Source organism: Lepeophtheirus salmonis, chromosome 12, assembly GCF_016086655.4.
Source record: "Lepeophtheirus salmonis chromosome 12, UVic_Lsal_1.4, whole genome shotgun sequence".
Classification (NCBI taxonomy): domain Eukaryota; kingdom Metazoa; phylum Arthropoda; class Copepoda; order Siphonostomatoida; family Caligidae; genus Lepeophtheirus; species Lepeophtheirus salmonis.
Genome location: NC_052142.2, coordinates 1,190,648 through 1,209,319, shown reverse-complemented (window position 1 = coordinate 1,209,319; position 18,672 = coordinate 1,190,648). Strand labels below are relative to the sequence as shown.

Here is an 18,672-nt window from a genome sequence, read left to right as displayed (position 1 = left end):
AATTAAGTCAAACAATTTAAACCTCCTTAAATATTTTTTAAATAATAACAGATAAAGATAATGAACGAGATTATAATATACCATGGAACGGTTACATCGACAGAAAATAAATTATGTTCACAAGTCTTGAGGTTCTTAACTCGCATGTATACGTGGTGATGTGTTTGAAAAAAATGAAAAAAAAATGCATGTGTTCTTTAACATGATTAGAAGAAGAAGTTTTTCCTCTCTTTCCTTGACGCAAAGGTGTCAATCAAACTGTCCATGTCTTCATGGAGCACCTTGTCCACCATCAACCTGTCCATGTTCAAGAGGGGGAGGGAGGAGAGCCTCTCCTGGTCCATGGTGGTCCTCATGTGGTTCTTGAGCCTTCTAAGACAGGAGAATGACCGCTCCGTCTCACATCTGCTGATGGGCATTGAGGCCAGGATAACGATCACCTTGTATAGCTCCGGCATCAGGCGGAACACTCCCAAGCTTATTAACTCCGCAGCAATTTGTGACGAAACCATGTCTTCTGTGTCAATATCTGCCTAGAGAAACATAAATTTTAAACATATAACGCAAAATGAAACATTATAATATTAACCTTGAATTAATGGAAGATTGCATGGTCTGACTGGAGCTGCTCGAGTTCAAGTCTGTAGTGCTTGGCGACACGCTCAATGACACATGTCTCCACTTAACTGTCATTGACGATTGCGATGAGATCCATTGTGATGTTTGTATCGTCGGTGGCAAATCTGCTTTCAAGCTCTAATACAATCTTATTGATTGCAACATCGAAATGTGTTTCACGGAAGTAGGATTCAGTTGTTCTTTTCCACTTTATTCTCCTTGGAATCTTCGCCTCTTTGAATTCCAAATCAATTGAGTCCTCCTGGTCAAATACTGATTTCATCTCAGACGACTTCAACTCAGCAAGTTTCCAGATTGATTCAAAGATTTTCTCATTCTTAAGATCTTCAAGAATCCTAATCACTAGGTTGACGTGTTTCCGGGCCTCTTTTAGGTCAACCTTTCTGCCTTGAAGTTCATTTGACAAGCTAAATGTGTGTCTCAGGAGTGTCTTCAACAGTTCGATGCCGAAAACAAATTCGTGACTAAAGATGCTCTTGAGCAGAGAAGTTGCTGTTGAACTCGACAATGTATCTTTATCTTTTCTCATTATTATGAGGGTCTTCATGATTCTGACCATCCCTAGAGATACAGCGAAGACGTAGCGGAGACTCCAGCGGGTAGCAGACTGGTTCTTCAGGGTCATCACCTTGGCATACTCCTCATCTTTACTTGTTATCTTCACCGACTTGTAGATTGCTGACCTCTTTGGTGACCCTTCAATGAATTTGTATAAAATTTGTACTGTCCCCATTGTATTTCTCAACAGGGTTATATCTGAGAGAAGATCCTTGACTACAAGATTGAGGACATGGGCGTAGCAGTGGATGTAGACATACAGTGGGGCTGCTTCCTTCCACCTGGTGACAAGACCCTTCTTGATGCCGGATATGTTGGAGGCACCGTCTGCATCCAGGAAGACAGTGCGGGCAGGGTTAAGGCCGATATCCTTGACAGCCTCGTGAAGCTTCTCAAACAAATATTTGCCGTCAGTCTGGGTAACTTTTACAAACTTGAGGAAGCTCTCTTTCTTGATGCCTTCACTCGTCAGATATCCCAGTGACAGACTGAACTGCTCCGTGTTTGACATATCTGATGTCTCATCAACAATCACAGAGAAACAGTAGTCATCATCGTCGGCACAAGTCTTGACATCTTCAATTATATTTTCCGTCACTTTGGATGCTACAACCTCTATCAGCTCATTTTGGATATCAGGTGAAGTCCATTTGGCAAGACCTGCCCCAGCTGAACCAAATTTTTTGACTTCGGCCTCCAGTTCATCTTTGACAATATGATTTTCGTGTGAACACGGGGACAAAAGCTCCAAGAAGTGTCCTCGATTGTTTTCATTAGATTCTGTCAACTTTTCTCTTGTTTCGAATCTCCCTTAAAAGCCAATCCTTGCTTTGCGAGGAACCCAACAGTTTGGAAAAGATACCTCAAATAAGCTCGCCACTTCACGACTTCCTCAGCATGTTAAGACTGAACATGGCCGAGAACCGAGGTATTCTTTCTCTTTGATGTGAGGAAATTGATCCACTTTTCCATCGACAGTTTGTGTTTTTTGTTGTTAGAATGAACTTTCAACGAGGAACTGTTTTTCCATGTTTTGAACTCAAATTTCCCAAGGCTGGTAATGAAAAATTTGGAACAGGCGAAACACATGGCTGACTTTTCAACCTCGTCATATTCAAGCCACGGGAACTTACAGAACCAATCATATTGAAAATTTCTGGAGTATTTGGCATCTATCTGAGGACTGTATGTTTGTAACTTGGGCTGTAGAGGATGATCTCTCTCGACTTTAGGCACAGTTTCCCGCTCAGTCTCTACTCTGGTTGTGGTCTGGATGTCCTTCTGCTTTGGCTCCCGCCCGGTAAGTATCGGGTCACCTAGCTGGCTCGTGAAGACGTAAAGATTCTTCTGGAAATCCATTATTTTTGAAAATAAAGTTATTATTCACTCACACATGAAGATGTTGTAAATTAAGAAATTAATTTATTTCTAGAGAAATATGGAAATATTGTCAATCGTTCAAAACCATGTGTTTTTCATAAAGGAAGATTAAAGTGTTAAAATAATGGTAACTTCGCTTCAAGCAAAATTACTAACTTTGAATTACCAGGATTTATTTTACTCAAAGCTTTCAAAACCAGAATTAGCTATTTAGGTCAACCTGAGACATTTTTGAAATGTTATGAAACTGGTCATTTTTCTAAAAGCTGTCCCTATAAGTATAAGAAGTGGTTGGATTACCTAAAACTTCTAGAAAAGGAAGTTACTTAAGAAAATGACGAAGGTCAAAATACTAATGAACCAAAAAGGATTGACGAGAAAGTTCAAAAGATTCCTAATAATATGGAAGGATCTGGTTCAAAAGAAAAGACTAAAAATCTTGAATTACAAAAAAGTGATAATACACATGAACAAAAAAACAGTTACGAGAAAGCGCAAGATATTCTTACAAATACAGAAAGATCTCCTTCGAAGGAGAGTACTGAAATTCCCAAAATACTTTCAATGCCCCTCTCAAGAAGATATAGTGTGGATGCACAAAATGATAGAAATATAGTAGACGAACAGGGAGGCTCTTCATCGAAAGACTCACAAGCTGTTCGTCTGAGAGAAGACTAGAAAGTTGTGTTAAGGAATCGTCAAGAAGTGCTTCAAAAGCTTTCTCCGATACGTAAGCCTCAGAATTCTAGAAATATTTCCAAAATATCTTCCAGTCCTGTAGAAGATTAATTGGAGCAGAGATCTAAAGAGTTTATCTGAATAACAGCTATGCAAGAGAAACATGCTTTTCTGTGTACCAAGGAATTTGTAATTGCAAATATTCATACTTTCATCGACTATGCAATATAACTTAAGAAAGAAAAATGCCAACCCCATACTTACTTAATTAAAAAAATAATTTAGGAATTGATCGCATAATTTATCAAATATCCTTGGAATAAAGTCGCGTAACGTCAGACACGATTTTTTAATAAAAAGACTAATTACCTTCAATCCAGATATTACCTATCTACAAGATATAAAGATCCTTGTTTCTTCTTCATGTGGGAAAACGTGTACTTATTGCTCCCTAGCTGTTTTATCTATTTCTACACTTACTCTGGTGTAAAACGTGGAGTCCTTACTTTTGTGTTCAATAATTTTACAGAAAAAGTGTATGGCATAAGATCTTAATTACTTCAGCAAAATCAGAATTCTTTTTCATCAACATGTATGGTCTGAGTGAAAGAAGGCCGACTTTTTTTCAAGCTACTATCAATTCCCATTAGGGAAATCCTTACAATTGTTGGTGATATAAATGTGGATTTAAACAAGAACAATAGTCCAAACTTGAAAATTTTAAAGAAGTTAACGATGGAGATGAATATGGTTGATCTATAAAATAAAAAAATCACCAAAGATTTCAAGAGGAACAGGAAACAAGGCTTCAAGAATAGATTTAGTTTTGGCTTCATCAAGTTTTATTGATAAAATAACGAACACAAAATACCTCCGAGAGCACTCATTTGTCCACAAGATCTTACCGTGGGATTTTAAACATGACTATAATATGAAATAATTCAAAAATCCTCCCTGGATCTTGGAGCTTGAAGATTTTCAACAAAGTCGTCAACGTAGGCTGACAGTAAATTTTTATCATACATTATCTGCTCCTAGGATAGCTTATGAACTTGTTAGTACTATTCAAGTGACTATCAGAAATTTCCTGAAACAAGAAGAGAAGCAAGCAAAAATTCAATGATAACTTTTCATGTTATTCTGACACAAGGTTCTCCTTTTGTTATGATATAGTTGATGTAGAGAAGAATAGGAAAATTGAACTGGAATGTAACTTCAGTCTTCGGCTTAAAAAAGCTGGGAAAAACATTTGGTTCTCCAACAACAGGGATTAAGTTAATAATAATTGATGAAAAAGACTGGTTAAAAAGAGGATATCTTGAACTATTTCCATGAGTGTGTTCAAAATATTGTCGAAGGGGATAGAAAAATGCAAAGATACACAAGGGAACCATGATCTCAGAAAACATTATTGGAAATTTTACTGATAAGAAATTTAAATCTGATAAGGCTTATGGACATGATGGAATAATTGGAAAAGTTTAAGTCGGGGCAGAAAAGAAAATTGTGCCTTATTTTAACGTGTATTGGTAAATCTATGGAGAAACACGGCCGTCTTCCAAAAGTGTTATTCCAAAAATGTAACAGAAATCACTTCCGTCATTAGAGGCCCATAACAGTGCTTAATAAAGCATATAGAATTGTTGTTGGATTTTTAGGCAAGCAAATTGTGTCAATTTTAAACATGAAGAGCGGTCCAGAGAAAAAGGGGTTCCTAGTGATAGGAGAATCACTGATTTTTCTTGGAAAATTTGGTTGGCACTAGAATCGGTAAATTGATTTTTCAAAAGCTTTTGATTCTATCAGGCACGTTTTTATAATGATGACTGTTAAGAAAATGTTGCATAATATACTTTATAATCTGATTAGGGCTCTACTTTTTAATGAAGTTTCAACAATATCTATACGTGTGATAGAGAGTAAATCAATTGTATTAAAGAGAAGTTTCCAACAGAGATACTTGGTTTCTCCTTTACTTTTGTTGCGGAAACTGAAGAGCTCAGTAATATGACCTGAAGGAAACAAGGGGAATTTGGCGTTCAAATAGGATCCAGCAGGAATATAATTCATATGTATGCAGATAATGTGACTCTTAAAGTAGAGGCTAAATCGGAGAAGCAACGTATTACAAGAGTCTAAATTCTCTTTTTGATGCTTACAGAAGTTTGTTATAAAGTATGGCCTTGGAGTCAAAAGGTATAAAACAGCAATACTATCAATTGTTAAGGGGACTCCAATATCTTACACTGACATTCGAGGCTACGTAATACAAACAAGCTTAGAAGTTCTTGAGAAAAAGTAGATGAGTTTCTCGAGTTTCAAGGACGTCACCCACAGTATTTAATCATAGTATACGTCCTATCTTGTCATCAATTTTAATTTTGATCAGCTCACTCTCAAAAGGAAGCTTCCTACTTCCTACAAGCCAATAGGTTTTTCTGGTTTCTTTAGTTATACTTTACCATTCTGTTCTGTACTGTCATTTTCTATTTCTATTGCAATCGTGGAAAAGGCTACTACAAAGTTACTTATATTATTTAAAAGGATATCTAGCAACAAATGCGTAAGTATTCAATGTTTAGATATGAATTACTTACAGTATGTGTATTAGGTGCTTATTGGACTACCTTGTTTAATTGGTGTCGATTAGAGAAGTAACGAAATAAGGTGTATACGAGTTGGTCTTTCAAGTAGCACGATACACTATATATTATATTACTTAGTCATTTGGAGGTAATCTGACGATTAACCTCATAAGGCTTGAACACTTATATTTATAGCCGGTTTGTGTCTAATGCTTAGTTTTATAGAACGTTCCAGAATATCTCATCATGTACTTAGTCACATAATAAGATTACCTCGATATTCATATTACTCATCCTTGTGTGAGCATGTCATATGAAAAGGCAATATTTAGTATATCTTAATCATCTATCAATATAATCTCACACATCAAAAGATATTCCCTTCCATATTATTTCAATCAATAATAAAAATGTACACAACAATATATAATAATATGGAAGTTATATCTATCCATTGAAAATCCTAATCCGATGATACTAAGGATGCTCCCTCCTTAAGGAAAAGACAACCTCATCTATTCTTGTTTTTTGGTCTATCAAGATTTTACCTCACTCTTGTGCAGCCCTTCTGGCTCGTAAAGTGTTATAAAAAATCCTGAAAGTATAATAATTAATCATGTTTCTACACCCAATATACCGTAAATCCAAAAACGATTCTCTTCCGTCATAGCAGATCTTGTCATCATTTTCACCCTATCCACTGAAATAGTCTTGTTTGTTTCCACCAATGGTTCTATCTTCTCTTTGAGATTTGATTATCTATTGCCAAGTACCCAATCTCATGTAAATTTAAATCTACAATGACATCTTTCACCTTATCCAGAATCATTGTTTCCACGACCCTCGCCTTGATCTTGCTCACTACTTGCTTTTCACCAATTAAATATTTTCCAATTTTAACATTGCATCTATTATCTAACCTCGTCTAAACTGAAATCCCTGAAAGGATTGGACGTAGACTAGGATAAAATACGCTGGATGACCTCCTAGAAACTTGAGAAATTCACCCACTATTGGAAATGCTGAAAAATTATCTTCAAAAATACGCCTTGCAGCCAAAAGAGATCCATGTTAATTTTATATTTCGAAAATGAGGAGCTATATTGCAAAAGATGATTTTAAGGATAAACTTGTGGAAGAAGCAAGGCAGGGTTCTTTACAAAGAAACGTGCGTCTGGGGTCTTATTCTTAGTAGAAGCCAGATATATCTAAAATATAGAATGGAGTAGGGTTTTCTTTACAGGGAAACACTTTAAAGAGGGACGCTCTATTTGTGCAGAATGCATCAAACAAAAACTATCCTACTTGTATTTTGAGAATTGGGAAGAATGCCTCATCACACGAACTCCTATACGGCTTTTGAAAGAAATAGCGAAACATGTCGCGTGCCTTTCAAGTAATTATTCAACTCCAACCCTTAATCTTAATGGCACTCTATAAGAATGTAGATAAATAAGTAAATTAGCTGATCAAAACATGTCTTTTATTTGTGATTTTACGGAAAATCTATAGTTTGGAGCTCGACCTAGCATGAGAGAAGGTAAAGAGTTCAAAGTTAGGAATAAGCCCCCACAAAATAATGAAGTAGAGTATGAATGGAGCTCGGTCCCCGAACCATGCCAAACGACAATGACAGACTTTATCTGACAAAGTCAAAAAATTCAAGACAGGGTTTCACTGAAAAAGGGTAAAATACAGCATTAGGCATACGTTCAATAGAACAAAGCCAAGATCTCGAAAAATGTCAACTTCGACTAATGGAAAGGAATGAAAAACGATGTTCAAATGCGACGGAGCTACAATAATGTGGTAAATGCTGGAATCTCTGAAAACAATCACTTTATAACTAAAGGTAAAGAAAGTCGTTCGGAAACGACAATATAAATTATGGGAAGGGTTGCCTTGGATTCCAAAGTCCTGGATGAAACGGATGGCAAAATAACGTTCTATAAATATCCGAATGATCTAGATAGACTCCAAGTATGGAAAAGGGTTATTCCTAAGATTAGACAAATTCCTCACAATCATTTAATACAATTAAAATTTGCTCCCTACATTTTGGAGATCAAGATTTCTTGACAGAATCGATATATCCTGATAGTTTCCGAATCAAGAAGCAAAAAGGTTCCCCAATTGACAAATAGAAGATTAAAATATCACACGATTCCTTTTTGGTTCCAAAACTATACTTTTTAATTATCAAGACACCAACCAGATCGAAGAAGCGGTAGAGCAACAACTCAAGCAATATTCCAAGAAGAGTATTGCTAATATTTTAAATGTTTTTGTTTGTGTGTATGTGTTTTAAAAAATTGAGGTTGACAATTTTTAGATAGATATTATTTATAACAAAATATAGATTAATAGTTATGCACTTTATTTTCCAGTCGAAGGCAAAATATGGGGTAACAGTTTCTAGAAGTGGTAATGTTACTTCCATCTAAGAAATTAAGGCTCAATATCTCTCTTTAGGTAATCGTCCTGATAATATATCAATCGTAAATATTAAAAATTGACTCCTATTTGCCAGATTTTATTTTGATTGTGTTCATGAAAGAAAACTTATTAAGCATCAATTAGAATTATTTAACAATACGCCCTTCATCATGGTCCATGGGAATTTTGGATTACCTCTCAGTAAAGTGAATCATATAATGAGTAAGAAAGGGAGTATCCAGTCCATGTCTCTAGTACTTAATGTCTTAGCTTTTTTGAACAGCTACATAGTTGAGGAGGAAAAAAACATGAACAAGTTTGTTCATTTCAAATTCATTTTAGATGCACTCAAAAGTGAAGCAGAATTTATTCACACGGTTGAAATTTTCAATGCGAAATTCAATTTTTTGTTTCAACAATTAAGAGTTGCGATAAAAGAGGGACAAGACTTTAGATATTCGGTAGAAATGCTAGCCAACTGTTTAATGTGGGGCAAAACCAACCCTACTCTTTAGAAGCAACTTCAAATGCAGGGAATTCTTACAATGCCACATGTGTCCCATTTGATGAGAGTTTCTGAAGGAATCACTGTCAGTACTGGCGTCAATGATGCCACCATTAAATACCTGAAATGTAGAAGTGAAAACGTGAATCCTAGACCGTAAAATGTACATCTATTAATTGACGAAATTGACAAAGCAAAGCAAATGGACTACAATAACGGTAAATTATATGGATTGAATGAAGATTTTGTGCCCTCAAAAACTATCTTAACTTTTATGATTAAATGTTTGTGTGGGAAGTATGAGGACGTTGTGAGCTTAAAAACTGTCACCAAACTCAACTCCAAAATATTAAAACAATATTATGATCCTATTCTACAAGTTGTACATAAAGCTGGATTCCGAGTAAGTGGTAGACTTGTCGACAACTACAGTGCAAACTGCAAATTTGTATTCGATGAATTACTTTCCGGTTCGCCATCGAACTATTACATTCACTCTTCAGAAGGAGAATCTTGGGAAAAAAATTCTTATTTCTGATTCAACCCATAATATGAAGAACTTTTTTCATAATTTCGTCAATAAAAGAATTTTGGATTGTTCTAAATTCCGTGAAATTGAAGTTGGATCTCCAATATTTCAACATCTTGAGTCTTTATACAACATTGAAGTCGGAAAGTCGATTATGTTATTAAAAAAAAGAAAAATTCAGATTCATCCTTTTTTCGCTACTACAATTGTAGATCTATAAAAAGGAAGAAAAAAGGCAACCATTCCATGTATCTAGCCTCCCTTGTATAGTATCAATATAGTAGAGTAGTACCTACTACTATTTTTTGAGTTGTTTTATGTAAATAATACAACGTTACCACATATGATTTTGGCCAAGACATGCAAGAGAGGGAAAATAACTATCGCGTTGCAGCACGCCCAGCACTTCGAAAGAGCCGAGCAAGTTGACAATGTCGACGAAAGAGCTCAAACAAGGGATTGGAGTTCTTCAATGAATAAAACTCATCAAAATGAAACCCCCTAGGTCCGGTATTCTAATTGTGAATCTATGGAGGTTGATGCAATCGCTCCTCATATGAGCGATGTTTATTGTATGACCCCTCCATTAGGAAATCATAATATGAAGGATTACTTCATAGTGACCAAATATAGGAAACTGGAAAGTGAGAAGCAGACAGTAAAATTACCACACAGGGCTAAAACGAAAGTGAGGCATTATGTCTGTCAAAAAGAGGGGCATATGAAAAGGAATTGCCCAATGGTCAAAAAGAGGCCGGGAAACTCCTAATGGGGCGTGGTCGAACTCCCCTTAAGTAACTTTTCCTAAAGCACTGTCATCGTGGAAAATCGTGGTAAATATTTGGTGATTGACGACATAAAGGATATTTATAAAGAAATCGAGACGGATGAATTGGTGAATTGAGTTCATCTGGAAATATTCGTCTGTGTCCACATATAAAGTTGTTCACAATGGGACAAAATGGATATTTACCAGCATTGATCCATGGAAACTTCAAATTAACCAAAGCACTATGTGACGTAATTTTACTTAGGTCGAACGACGTGTTCGTATCTCAAATCAACGATTGAAAAATATTTGTTGTTGCACAGTAAGCAAAAAGGATCAAAGTGTAGTGCAGAAGTACTTTGGGGAAGATAACAAAATATCAAAAAGAACTTGGGATTGGGTAATGGCTGAAAACATTAGATAATAGATGCAATGTTAAAATTGGAAAATATTTAATTGGTGAAAAGCAAGTAGTGAGCAAGATCAAGGCGAGGGTCGTGGAAACAATGATTCTGGATAAGGTGAAAGATGTCATTGTAGATTTAAATTTACATGAGATTGGGTACTTGGCAATAGATAATCAAATCTCAAAGAGAAGATAGAACCATTGGTGGAAACAAACAAGACTATTTCAGTGGATAGGGTGAAAATGATGACAAGATCTGCTATGACGGAAGAGAATCGTTTTTGGATTTACGGTATATTGGGTGTAGAAACATGATTAATTATTATACTTTCAGGATTTTTTATAACACTTTACGAGCCAGAAGGGCTGCACAAGAGTGAGGTAAAATCTTGATAGACCAAAAAACAAGAATAGATGAGGTTGTCTTTTCCTTAAGGAGGGAGCATCCTTAGTATCATCGGATTAGGATTTTCAATGGATAGATATAACTTCCATATTATTATATATTGTTGTGTACATTTTTATTATTGATTGAAATAATATGGAAGGGAATATCTTTTGATGTGTGAGATTATATTGATAGATGATTAAGATATACTAAATATTGCCTTTTCATATGACATGCTCACACAAGGATGAGTAATATGAATATCGAGGTAATCTTATTATGTGACTAAGTACATGATGAGATATTCTGGAACGTTCTATAAAACTAAGCATTAGACACAAACCGGCTATAAATATAAGTGTTCAAAGCCTTATGAGGTTAATCGTCAGATTACCTCCAAATGACTAAGTAATATAATATATAGTGTATCGTGCTACTTGAAAGACCAACTCGTATACACCTTATTTCGTTACTTCTCTAATCGACACCAATTAAACAAGGTAGTCCAATAAGCACCTAATACACATACTGTAAGTAATTCATATCTAAACATTGAATACTTACGCATTTGTTGCTAGATATCCTTTTAAATAATATAAGTAACTTTGTAGTAGCCTTTTCCACGATTGCAATAGAAATAGAAAATGACAGTACAGAACAGAATGGTAAAGTATAACTAAAGAAACCAGAAAAACCTATTGGCTTGTAGGAAGTAGGAAGCTTCCCTTTTGAGAGTGAGCTGATCAAAATTAAAATTGATGACAAGATAGGACGTATACTATGATTAAATACTGTGGGTGACGTCCTTGAAACTCGAGAAACTCATCTACTTTTTCTCAAGAACTTCTAAGCTTGTTTGTATTACGTAGCCTCGAATGTCAGTGTAAGATATTGGAGTCCCCTTAACAATTGATAGTATTGCTGTTTTATACCTTTTGACTCCAAGGCCATACTTTATAACAAACTTCTGTAAGCATCAAAAAGAGAATTTAGACTCTTGTAATACGTTGCTTCTCCGATTTAGCCTCTACTTTAAGAGTCACATTATCTGCATACATATGAATTATATTCCTGCTGGATCCTATTTGAACGCCAAATTCCCCTTGTTTCCTTCAGGTCATATTACTGAGCTCTTCAGTTTCCGCAACAAAAGTAAAGGAGAAACCAAGTATCTCTGTTGGAAACTTCTCTTTAATACAATTGATTTACTCTCTATCACACGTATAGATATTGTTGAAACTTCATTAAAAAGTAGAGCCCTAATCAGATTATAAAGTATATTATGCAACATTTTCTTAACAGTCATCATTATAAAAACGTGCCTGATAGAATCAAAAGCTTTTGAAAAATCAATTTACCGATTCTAGTGCCAACCAAATTTTCCAAGAAAAATCAGTGATTCTCCTATCACTAGGAACCCCTTTTTCTCTGGACCGCTCTTCATGTTTAAAATTGACACAATTTGCTTGCCTAAAAATCCAACAACAATTCTATATGCTTTATTAAGCACTGTTATGGGCCTCTAATGACGGAAGTGATTTCTGTTACATTTTTTGGAATAACACTTTTGGAAGACGGCCGTGTTTCTCCATAGATTTACCAATACACGTTAAAATAAGGCACAATTTTCTTTTCTGCCCCGACTTAAACTTTTCCAATTATTCCATCATGTCCATAAGCCTTATCAGATTTAAATTTCTTATCAGTAAAATTTCCAATAATGTTTTCTGAGATCATGGTTCCCTTGTGTATCTTTGCATTTTTCTATCCCCTTCGACAATATTTTGAACACACTCATGGAAATAGTTCAAGATATCCTCTTTTTAACCAGTCTTTTTTCATCAATTATTATTAACTTAATCCCTGTTGTTGGAGAACCAAATGTTTTTCCCAGCTTTTTTAAGCCGAAGACTGAAGTTACATTCCAGTTCAATTTTCCTATTCTTCTCTACATCAACTATATCATAACAAAAGGAGAACCTTGTGTCAGAATAACATGAAAAGTTATCATTGAATTTTTGCTTGCTTCTCTTCTTGTTTCAGGAAATTTCTGATAGTCACTTGAATAGTACTAACAAGTTCATAAGCTATCCTAGGAGCAGATAATGTATGATAAAAATTTACTGTCAGCCTACGTTGACGACTTTGTTGAAAATCTTCAAGCTCCAAGATCCAGGGAGGATTTTTGAATTATTTCATATTATAGTCATGTTTAAAATCCCACGGTAAGATCTTGTGGACAAATGAGTGCTCTCGGAGGTATTTTGTGTTCGTTATTTTATCAATAAAACTTGATGAAGCCAAAACTAAATCTATTCTTGAAGCCTTGTTTCCTGTTCCTCTTGAAATCTTTGGTGATTTTTTTATTTTATAGATCAACCATATTCATCTCCATCGTTAACTTCTTTAAAATTTTCAAGTTTGGACTATTGTTCTTGTTTAAATCCACATTTATATCACCAACAATTGTAAGGATTTCCCTAATGGGAATTGATAGTAGCTTGAAAAAAAGTCGGCCTTCTTTCACTCAGACCATACATGTTGATGAAAAAGAATTCTGATTTTGCTGAAGTAATTAAGATCTTATGCCATACACTTTTTCTGTAAAATTATTGAACACAAAAGTAAGGACTCCACGTTTTACACCAGAGTAAGTGTAGAAATAGATAAAACAGCTAGGGAGCAATAAGTACACGTTTTCCCACATGAAGAAGAAACAAGGATCTTTATATCTTGTAGATAGGTAATATCTGGATTGAAGGTAATTAGTCTTTTTATTAAAAAATCGTGTCTGACGTTACGCGACTTTATTCCAAGGATATTTGATAAATTATGCGATCAATTCCTAAATTATTTTTTTAATTAAGTAAGTATGGGGTTGGCATTTTTCTTTCTTAAGTTATATTGCATAGTCGATGAAAGTATGAATATTTGCAATTACAAATTCCTTGGTACACAGAAAAGCATGTTTCTCTTGCATAGCTGTTATTCAGATAAACTCTTTAGATCTCTGCTCCAATTAATCTTCTACAGGACTGGAAGATATTTTGGAAATATTTCTAGAATTCTGAGGCTTACGTATCGGAGAAAGCTTTTGAAGCACTTCTTGACGATTCCTTAACACAACTTTCTAGTCTTCTCTCAGACGAACAGCTTGTGAGTCTTTCGATGAAGAGCCTCCCTGTTCGTCTACTATATTTCTATCATTTTGTGCATCCACACTATATCTTCTTGAGAGGGGCATTGAAAGTATTTTGGGAATTTCAGTACTCTCCTTCGAAGGAGATCTTTCTGTATTTGTAAGAATATCTTGCGCTTTCTCGTAACTGTTTTTTTGTTCATGTGTATTATCACTTTTTTGTAATTCAAGATTTTTAGTCTTTTCTTTTGAACCAGATCCTTCCATATTATTAGGAATCTTTTGAACTTTCTCGTCAATCCTTTTTGGTTCATTAGTATTTTGACCTTCGTCATTTTCTTAAGTAACTTCCTTTTCTAGAAGTTTTAGGTAATCCAACCACTTCTTATACTTATAGGGACAGCTTTTAGAAAAATGACCAGTTTCATAACATTTCAAAAATGTCTCAGGTTGACCTAAATAGCTAATTCTGGTTTTGAAAGCTTTGAGTAAAATAAATCCTGGTAATTCAAAGTTAGTAATTTTGCTTGAAGCGAAGTTACCATTATTTTAACACTTTAATCTTCCTTTATGAAAAACACATGGTTTTGAACGATTGACAATATTTCCATATTTCTCTAGAAATAAATTAATTTCTTAATTTACAACATCTTCATGTGTGAGTGAATAATAACTTTATTTTCAAAAATAATGGATTTCCAGAAGAATCTTTACGTCTTCACGAGCCAGCTAGGTGACCCGATACTTACCGGGCGGGAGCCAAAGCAGAAGGACATCCAGACCACAACCAGAGTAGAGACTGAGCGGGAAACTGTGCCTAAAGTCGAGAGAGATCATCCTCTACAGCCCAAGTTACAAACATACAGTCCTCAGATAGATGCCAAATACTCCAGAAATTTTCAATATGATTGGTTCTGTAAGTTCCCGTGGCTTGAATATGACGAGGTTGAAAAGTCAGCCATGTGTTTCGCCTGTTCCAAATTTTTCATTACCAGCCTTGGGAAATTTGAGTTCAAAACATGGAAAAACAGTTCCTCGTTGAAAGTTCATTCTAACAACAAAAAACACAAACTGTCGATGGAAAAGTGGATCAATTTCCTCACATCAAAGAGAAAGAATACCTCGGTTCTCGGCCATGTTCAGTCTTAACATGCTGAGGAAGTCGTGAAGTGGCGAGCTTATTTGAGGTATCTTTTCCAAACTGTTGGGTTCCTCGCAAAGCAAGGATTGGCTTTTAAGGGAGATTCCGAAACAAGAGAAAAGTTGACAGAATCTAATGAAAACAATCGAGGACACTTCTTGGAGCTTTTGTCCCCGTGTTCACACGAAAATCATATTGTCAAAGATGAACTGGAGGCCGAAGTCAAAAAATTTGGTTCAGCTGGGGCAGGTCTTGCCAAATGGACTTCACCTGATATCCAAAATGAGCTGATAGAGGTTGTAGCATCCAAAGTGACGGAAAATATAATTGAAGATGTCAAGACTTGTGCCGACGATGATGACTACTGTTTCTCTGTGATTGTTGATGAGACATCAGATATGTCAAACACGGAGCAGTTCAGTCTGTCACTGGGATATCTGACGAGTGAAGGCATCAAGAAAGAGAGCTTCCTCAAGTTTGTAAAAGTTACCCAGACTGACGGCAAATATTTGTTTGAGAAGCTTCACGAGGCTGTCAAGGATATCGGCCTTAACCCTGCCCGCACTGTCTTCCTGGATGCAGACGGTGCCTCCAACATATCCGGCATCAAGAAGGGTCTTGTCACCAGGTGGAAGGAAGCAGCCCCACTGTATGTCTACATCCACTGCTACGCCCATGTCCTCAATCTTGTAGTCAAGGATCTTCTCTCAGATATAACCCTGTTGAGAAATACAATGGGGACAGTACAAATTTTATACAAATTCATTGAAGGGTCACCAAAGAGGTCAGCAATCTACAAGTCGGTGAAGATAACAAGTAAAGATGAGGAGTATGCCAAGGTGATGACCCTGAAGAACCAGTCTGCTACCCGCTGGAGTCTCCGCTACGTCTTCGCTGTATCTCTAGGGATGGTCAGAATCATGAAGACCCTCATAATAATGAGAAAAGATAAAGATACATTGTCGAGTTCAACAGCAACTTCTCTGCTCAAGAGCATCTTTAGTCACGAATTTGTTTTCGGCATCGAACTGTTGAAGACACTCCTGAGACACACATTTAGCTTGTCAAATGAACTTCAAGGCAGAAAGGTTGACCTAAAAGAGGCCCGGAAACACGTCAACCTAGTGATTAGGATTCTTGAAGATCTTAAGAATGAGAAAATCTTTGAATCAATCTGGAAACTTGCTGAGTTGAAGTCGTCTGAGATGAAATCAGTATTTGACCAGGAGGACTCAATTGATTTGGAATTCAAAGAGGCGAAGATTCCAAGGAGAATAAAGTGGAAAAGAACAACTGAATCCTACTTCCGTGAAACACATTTCGATGTTGCAATCAATAAGATTGTATTAGAGCTTGAAAGCAGATTTGCCACCGACGATACAAACATCACAATGGATCTCATCGCAATCGTCAATGACAGTTAAGTGGAGACATGTGTCATTGAGCGTGTCGCCAAGCACTACAGACTTGAACTCGAGCAGCTCCAGTCAGACCATGCAATCTTCCATTAATTCAAGGTTAATATTATAATGTTTCATTTTGCGTTATATGTTTAAAATTTATGTTTCTCTAGGCAGATATTGACACAGAAGACATGGTTTCGTCACAAATTGCTGCGGAGTTAATAAGCTTGGGAGTGTTCCGCCTGATGCCGGAGCTATACAAGGTGATCGTTATCCTGGCCTCAATGCCCATCAGCAGATGTGAGACGGAGCGGTCATTCTCCTGTCTTAGAAGGCTCAAGAACCACATGAGGACCACCATGGACCAGGAGAGGCTCTCCTCCCTCCCCCTCTTGAACATGGACAGGTTGATGGTGGACAAGGTGCTCCATGAAGACATGGACAGTTTGATTGACACCTTTGCGTCAAGGAAAGAGAGGAAAAACTTCTTCTTCTAATCATGTTAAAGAACACATGCATTTTTTTTTCATTTTTTCAAACACATCACCACGTATACATGCGAGTTAAGAACCTCAAGACTTGTGAACATAATTTATTTTCTGTCGATGTAACCGTTCCATGGTATATTATAATCTCGTTCATTATCTTTATCTGTTATTATTTAAAAAATATTTAAGGAGGTTTAAATTGTTTGACTTAATTGTATAGTTCAAAAATTTTCTCTCATTCTTGCACCGTGCATTTTATACTCCATTATACTCCTTCCTTTATGAATAGGTCGGCATTGACTTTCCATCTAGAGTTTATCCTTTTATTTTTCCCAATGTTTGCCTGAAGAAAATAATGGTCATCCAGTCCATTGGACGATATTCTTGCAAGATTTAATCTATACTGTAGCATTTGCCCTGTTTAAATATCCCACGTTCACCACTGAAAATCAACCGTTCACCCTTGTAAAGCGGACCGAAAAATCTTCCTGACATACGGCACTGCATACATGTATCACCATCAGAGAGAATCGTCTCATGAACAACCCGCATACTATGTACAAGATCTACAACTCATCAATTTCCAATGATAATAAATAAATCAATCGACATTTGTCAATTTTAATTTATTTCTTAAGTGGTTTTAGTTTAATACTAATGCTGTTTTCATATAGTTTTTATTAACTTGGATATCTCATGCATCACTATTTAGTATTTAGTGGATCTATTATGAATATATACATATTAAAACATTATACGATCAATATCACGAGCTACTGGTATAATATGCTTAATATTTTGTCTGTAAGGGATACTTTGAGTAAACCATTAATCAAATTCCTGAAGCGCAACGTGGAAAAAGAAAACCTAATAATTTGGATCCTCTGTCTGAAACTCTTTTAGACCATGATGATGATCTTTATCTAAACTGAAGGAAAAATTGGATTTGAATTGCCTTCAAACTGGAATTTCCGTTATTTGGCTTGAAAATGAAGCTCAATTTTTGTTCATAAGTATAAACTATGCAGTAATTATGTCTTGTTATAAATAATAATAGTAAAATTCAAAAATAAGATTTATTTATTACTATACATATCAAATATACTATCAAACACAACCAACATGAAGTTTAAAATATATTATCTATGCTGTAGCATTTGCCCTGTTTAAATATCCTACGTTCACCCTTGTAAAGCGGACCGAAAAATCTTCCTGACATACGGCACTGGATGGACGCTTAGGGGAACGATCACAATCAATCGTCTTTTTTAGGTCTATTATAATCTTGCTAGATAATGCGACTAGATCTTTTTTTAGCGCATTTAGATATTGAGGGTAAGACCCACATGAAGATTCCTTCATTTTTAGCTATTAATTAAAAAAAATTAGCTTGTAAACTTACAAGGAATCACTAAAACAAATCTGTTTTCCCATAATTCAAGAAAAAAATAAAGAAATAAAGTATGTGCTTCTCTTGTACTTGTAGGGATACTCTCACTATTTCTTTTCTTTTTTTTAATATAATTTTATCACAACGTACACACACCCCAAGGTATCATTGGGGTGTTAACAATTACTAATTATCTTGTTTAGTATGTGTACACTATGAGTGAACAAGCAACACTTAT

The 18,672-nt window shown here is 35.6% G+C and overlaps 3 protein-coding genes across 15 annotated transcripts in view; 1 reads left to right on the top strand and 2 right to left on the bottom strand.

Annotated features, from left to right (window-relative positions):
- LOC121126990 (extracellular serine/threonine protein CG31145) overlaps positions 1 to 18,672 on the bottom strand; it is a 123,647-nt gene that overhangs the window by 15,296 nt on the left and 89,679 nt on the right. The window lies entirely within an intron of this gene.
- On the bottom strand, positions 57 to 6,730 carry LOC139906900 (zinc finger MYM-type protein 1-like). Of its 3 annotated transcripts, none has more exons than XM_071892501.1 (3): positions 5,883 to 6,730; positions 590 to 1,794; positions 57 to 533 (listed from the first exon to the last, which is right to left on the bottom strand). In XM_071892501.1, the coding sequence occupies exon 2, from the start codon at positions 1,706 to 1,708 to the stop codon at positions 683 to 685; it is 1,026 nt and encodes a 341-aa protein (XP_071748602.1). In that variant the 5' UTR covers positions 1,709 to 1,794; positions 5,883 to 6,730; the 3' UTR covers positions 57 to 533; positions 590 to 682. The 3 variants fall into 3 exon arrangements, with proteins under 3 accessions (XP_071748602.1, XP_071748603.1, XP_071748604.1); XM_071892502.1 differs by having other exon boundaries at positions 590 to 1,773; positions 5,853 to 5,993; XM_071892503.1 differs by having other exon boundaries at positions 57 to 529; positions 5,883 to 5,983.
- On the top strand, positions 6,765 to 18,165 carry LOC121126995 (zinc finger MYM-type protein 1-like). 5 transcript variants are annotated; one of them, XM_071892497.1, is made up of 4 exons: positions 6,765 to 8,312; positions 8,371 to 11,446; positions 15,457 to 16,670; positions 16,727 to 18,165. In XM_071892497.1, the coding sequence occupies exon 3, from the start codon at positions 15,552 to 15,554 to the stop codon at positions 16,575 to 16,577; it is 1,026 nt and encodes a 341-aa protein (XP_071748598.1). In that variant the 5' UTR covers positions 6,765 to 8,312; positions 8,371 to 11,446; positions 15,457 to 15,551; the 3' UTR covers positions 16,578 to 16,670; positions 16,727 to 18,165. The 5 variants fall into 5 exon arrangements, with proteins under 5 accessions (XP_071748598.1, XP_071748599.1, XP_071748600.1 ...); XM_071892498.1 differs by having other exon boundaries at positions 6,765 to 11,373; positions 15,466 to 16,670; XM_071892499.1 differs by having other exon boundaries at positions 6,765 to 11,403; positions 15,487 to 16,670.

Coding starts and splice junctions, on each gene's coding strand:
- LOC139906900 (XM_071892501.1), bottom strand. CDS start 1,708: ATGTCAAACACGGAGCAGTTCAGTCTGTCACTGGGATATCTGACGAGT.
- LOC121126995 (XM_071892497.1), top strand. CDS start 15,552: ATGTCAAACACGGAGCAGTTCAGTCTGTCACTGGGATATCTGACGAGT.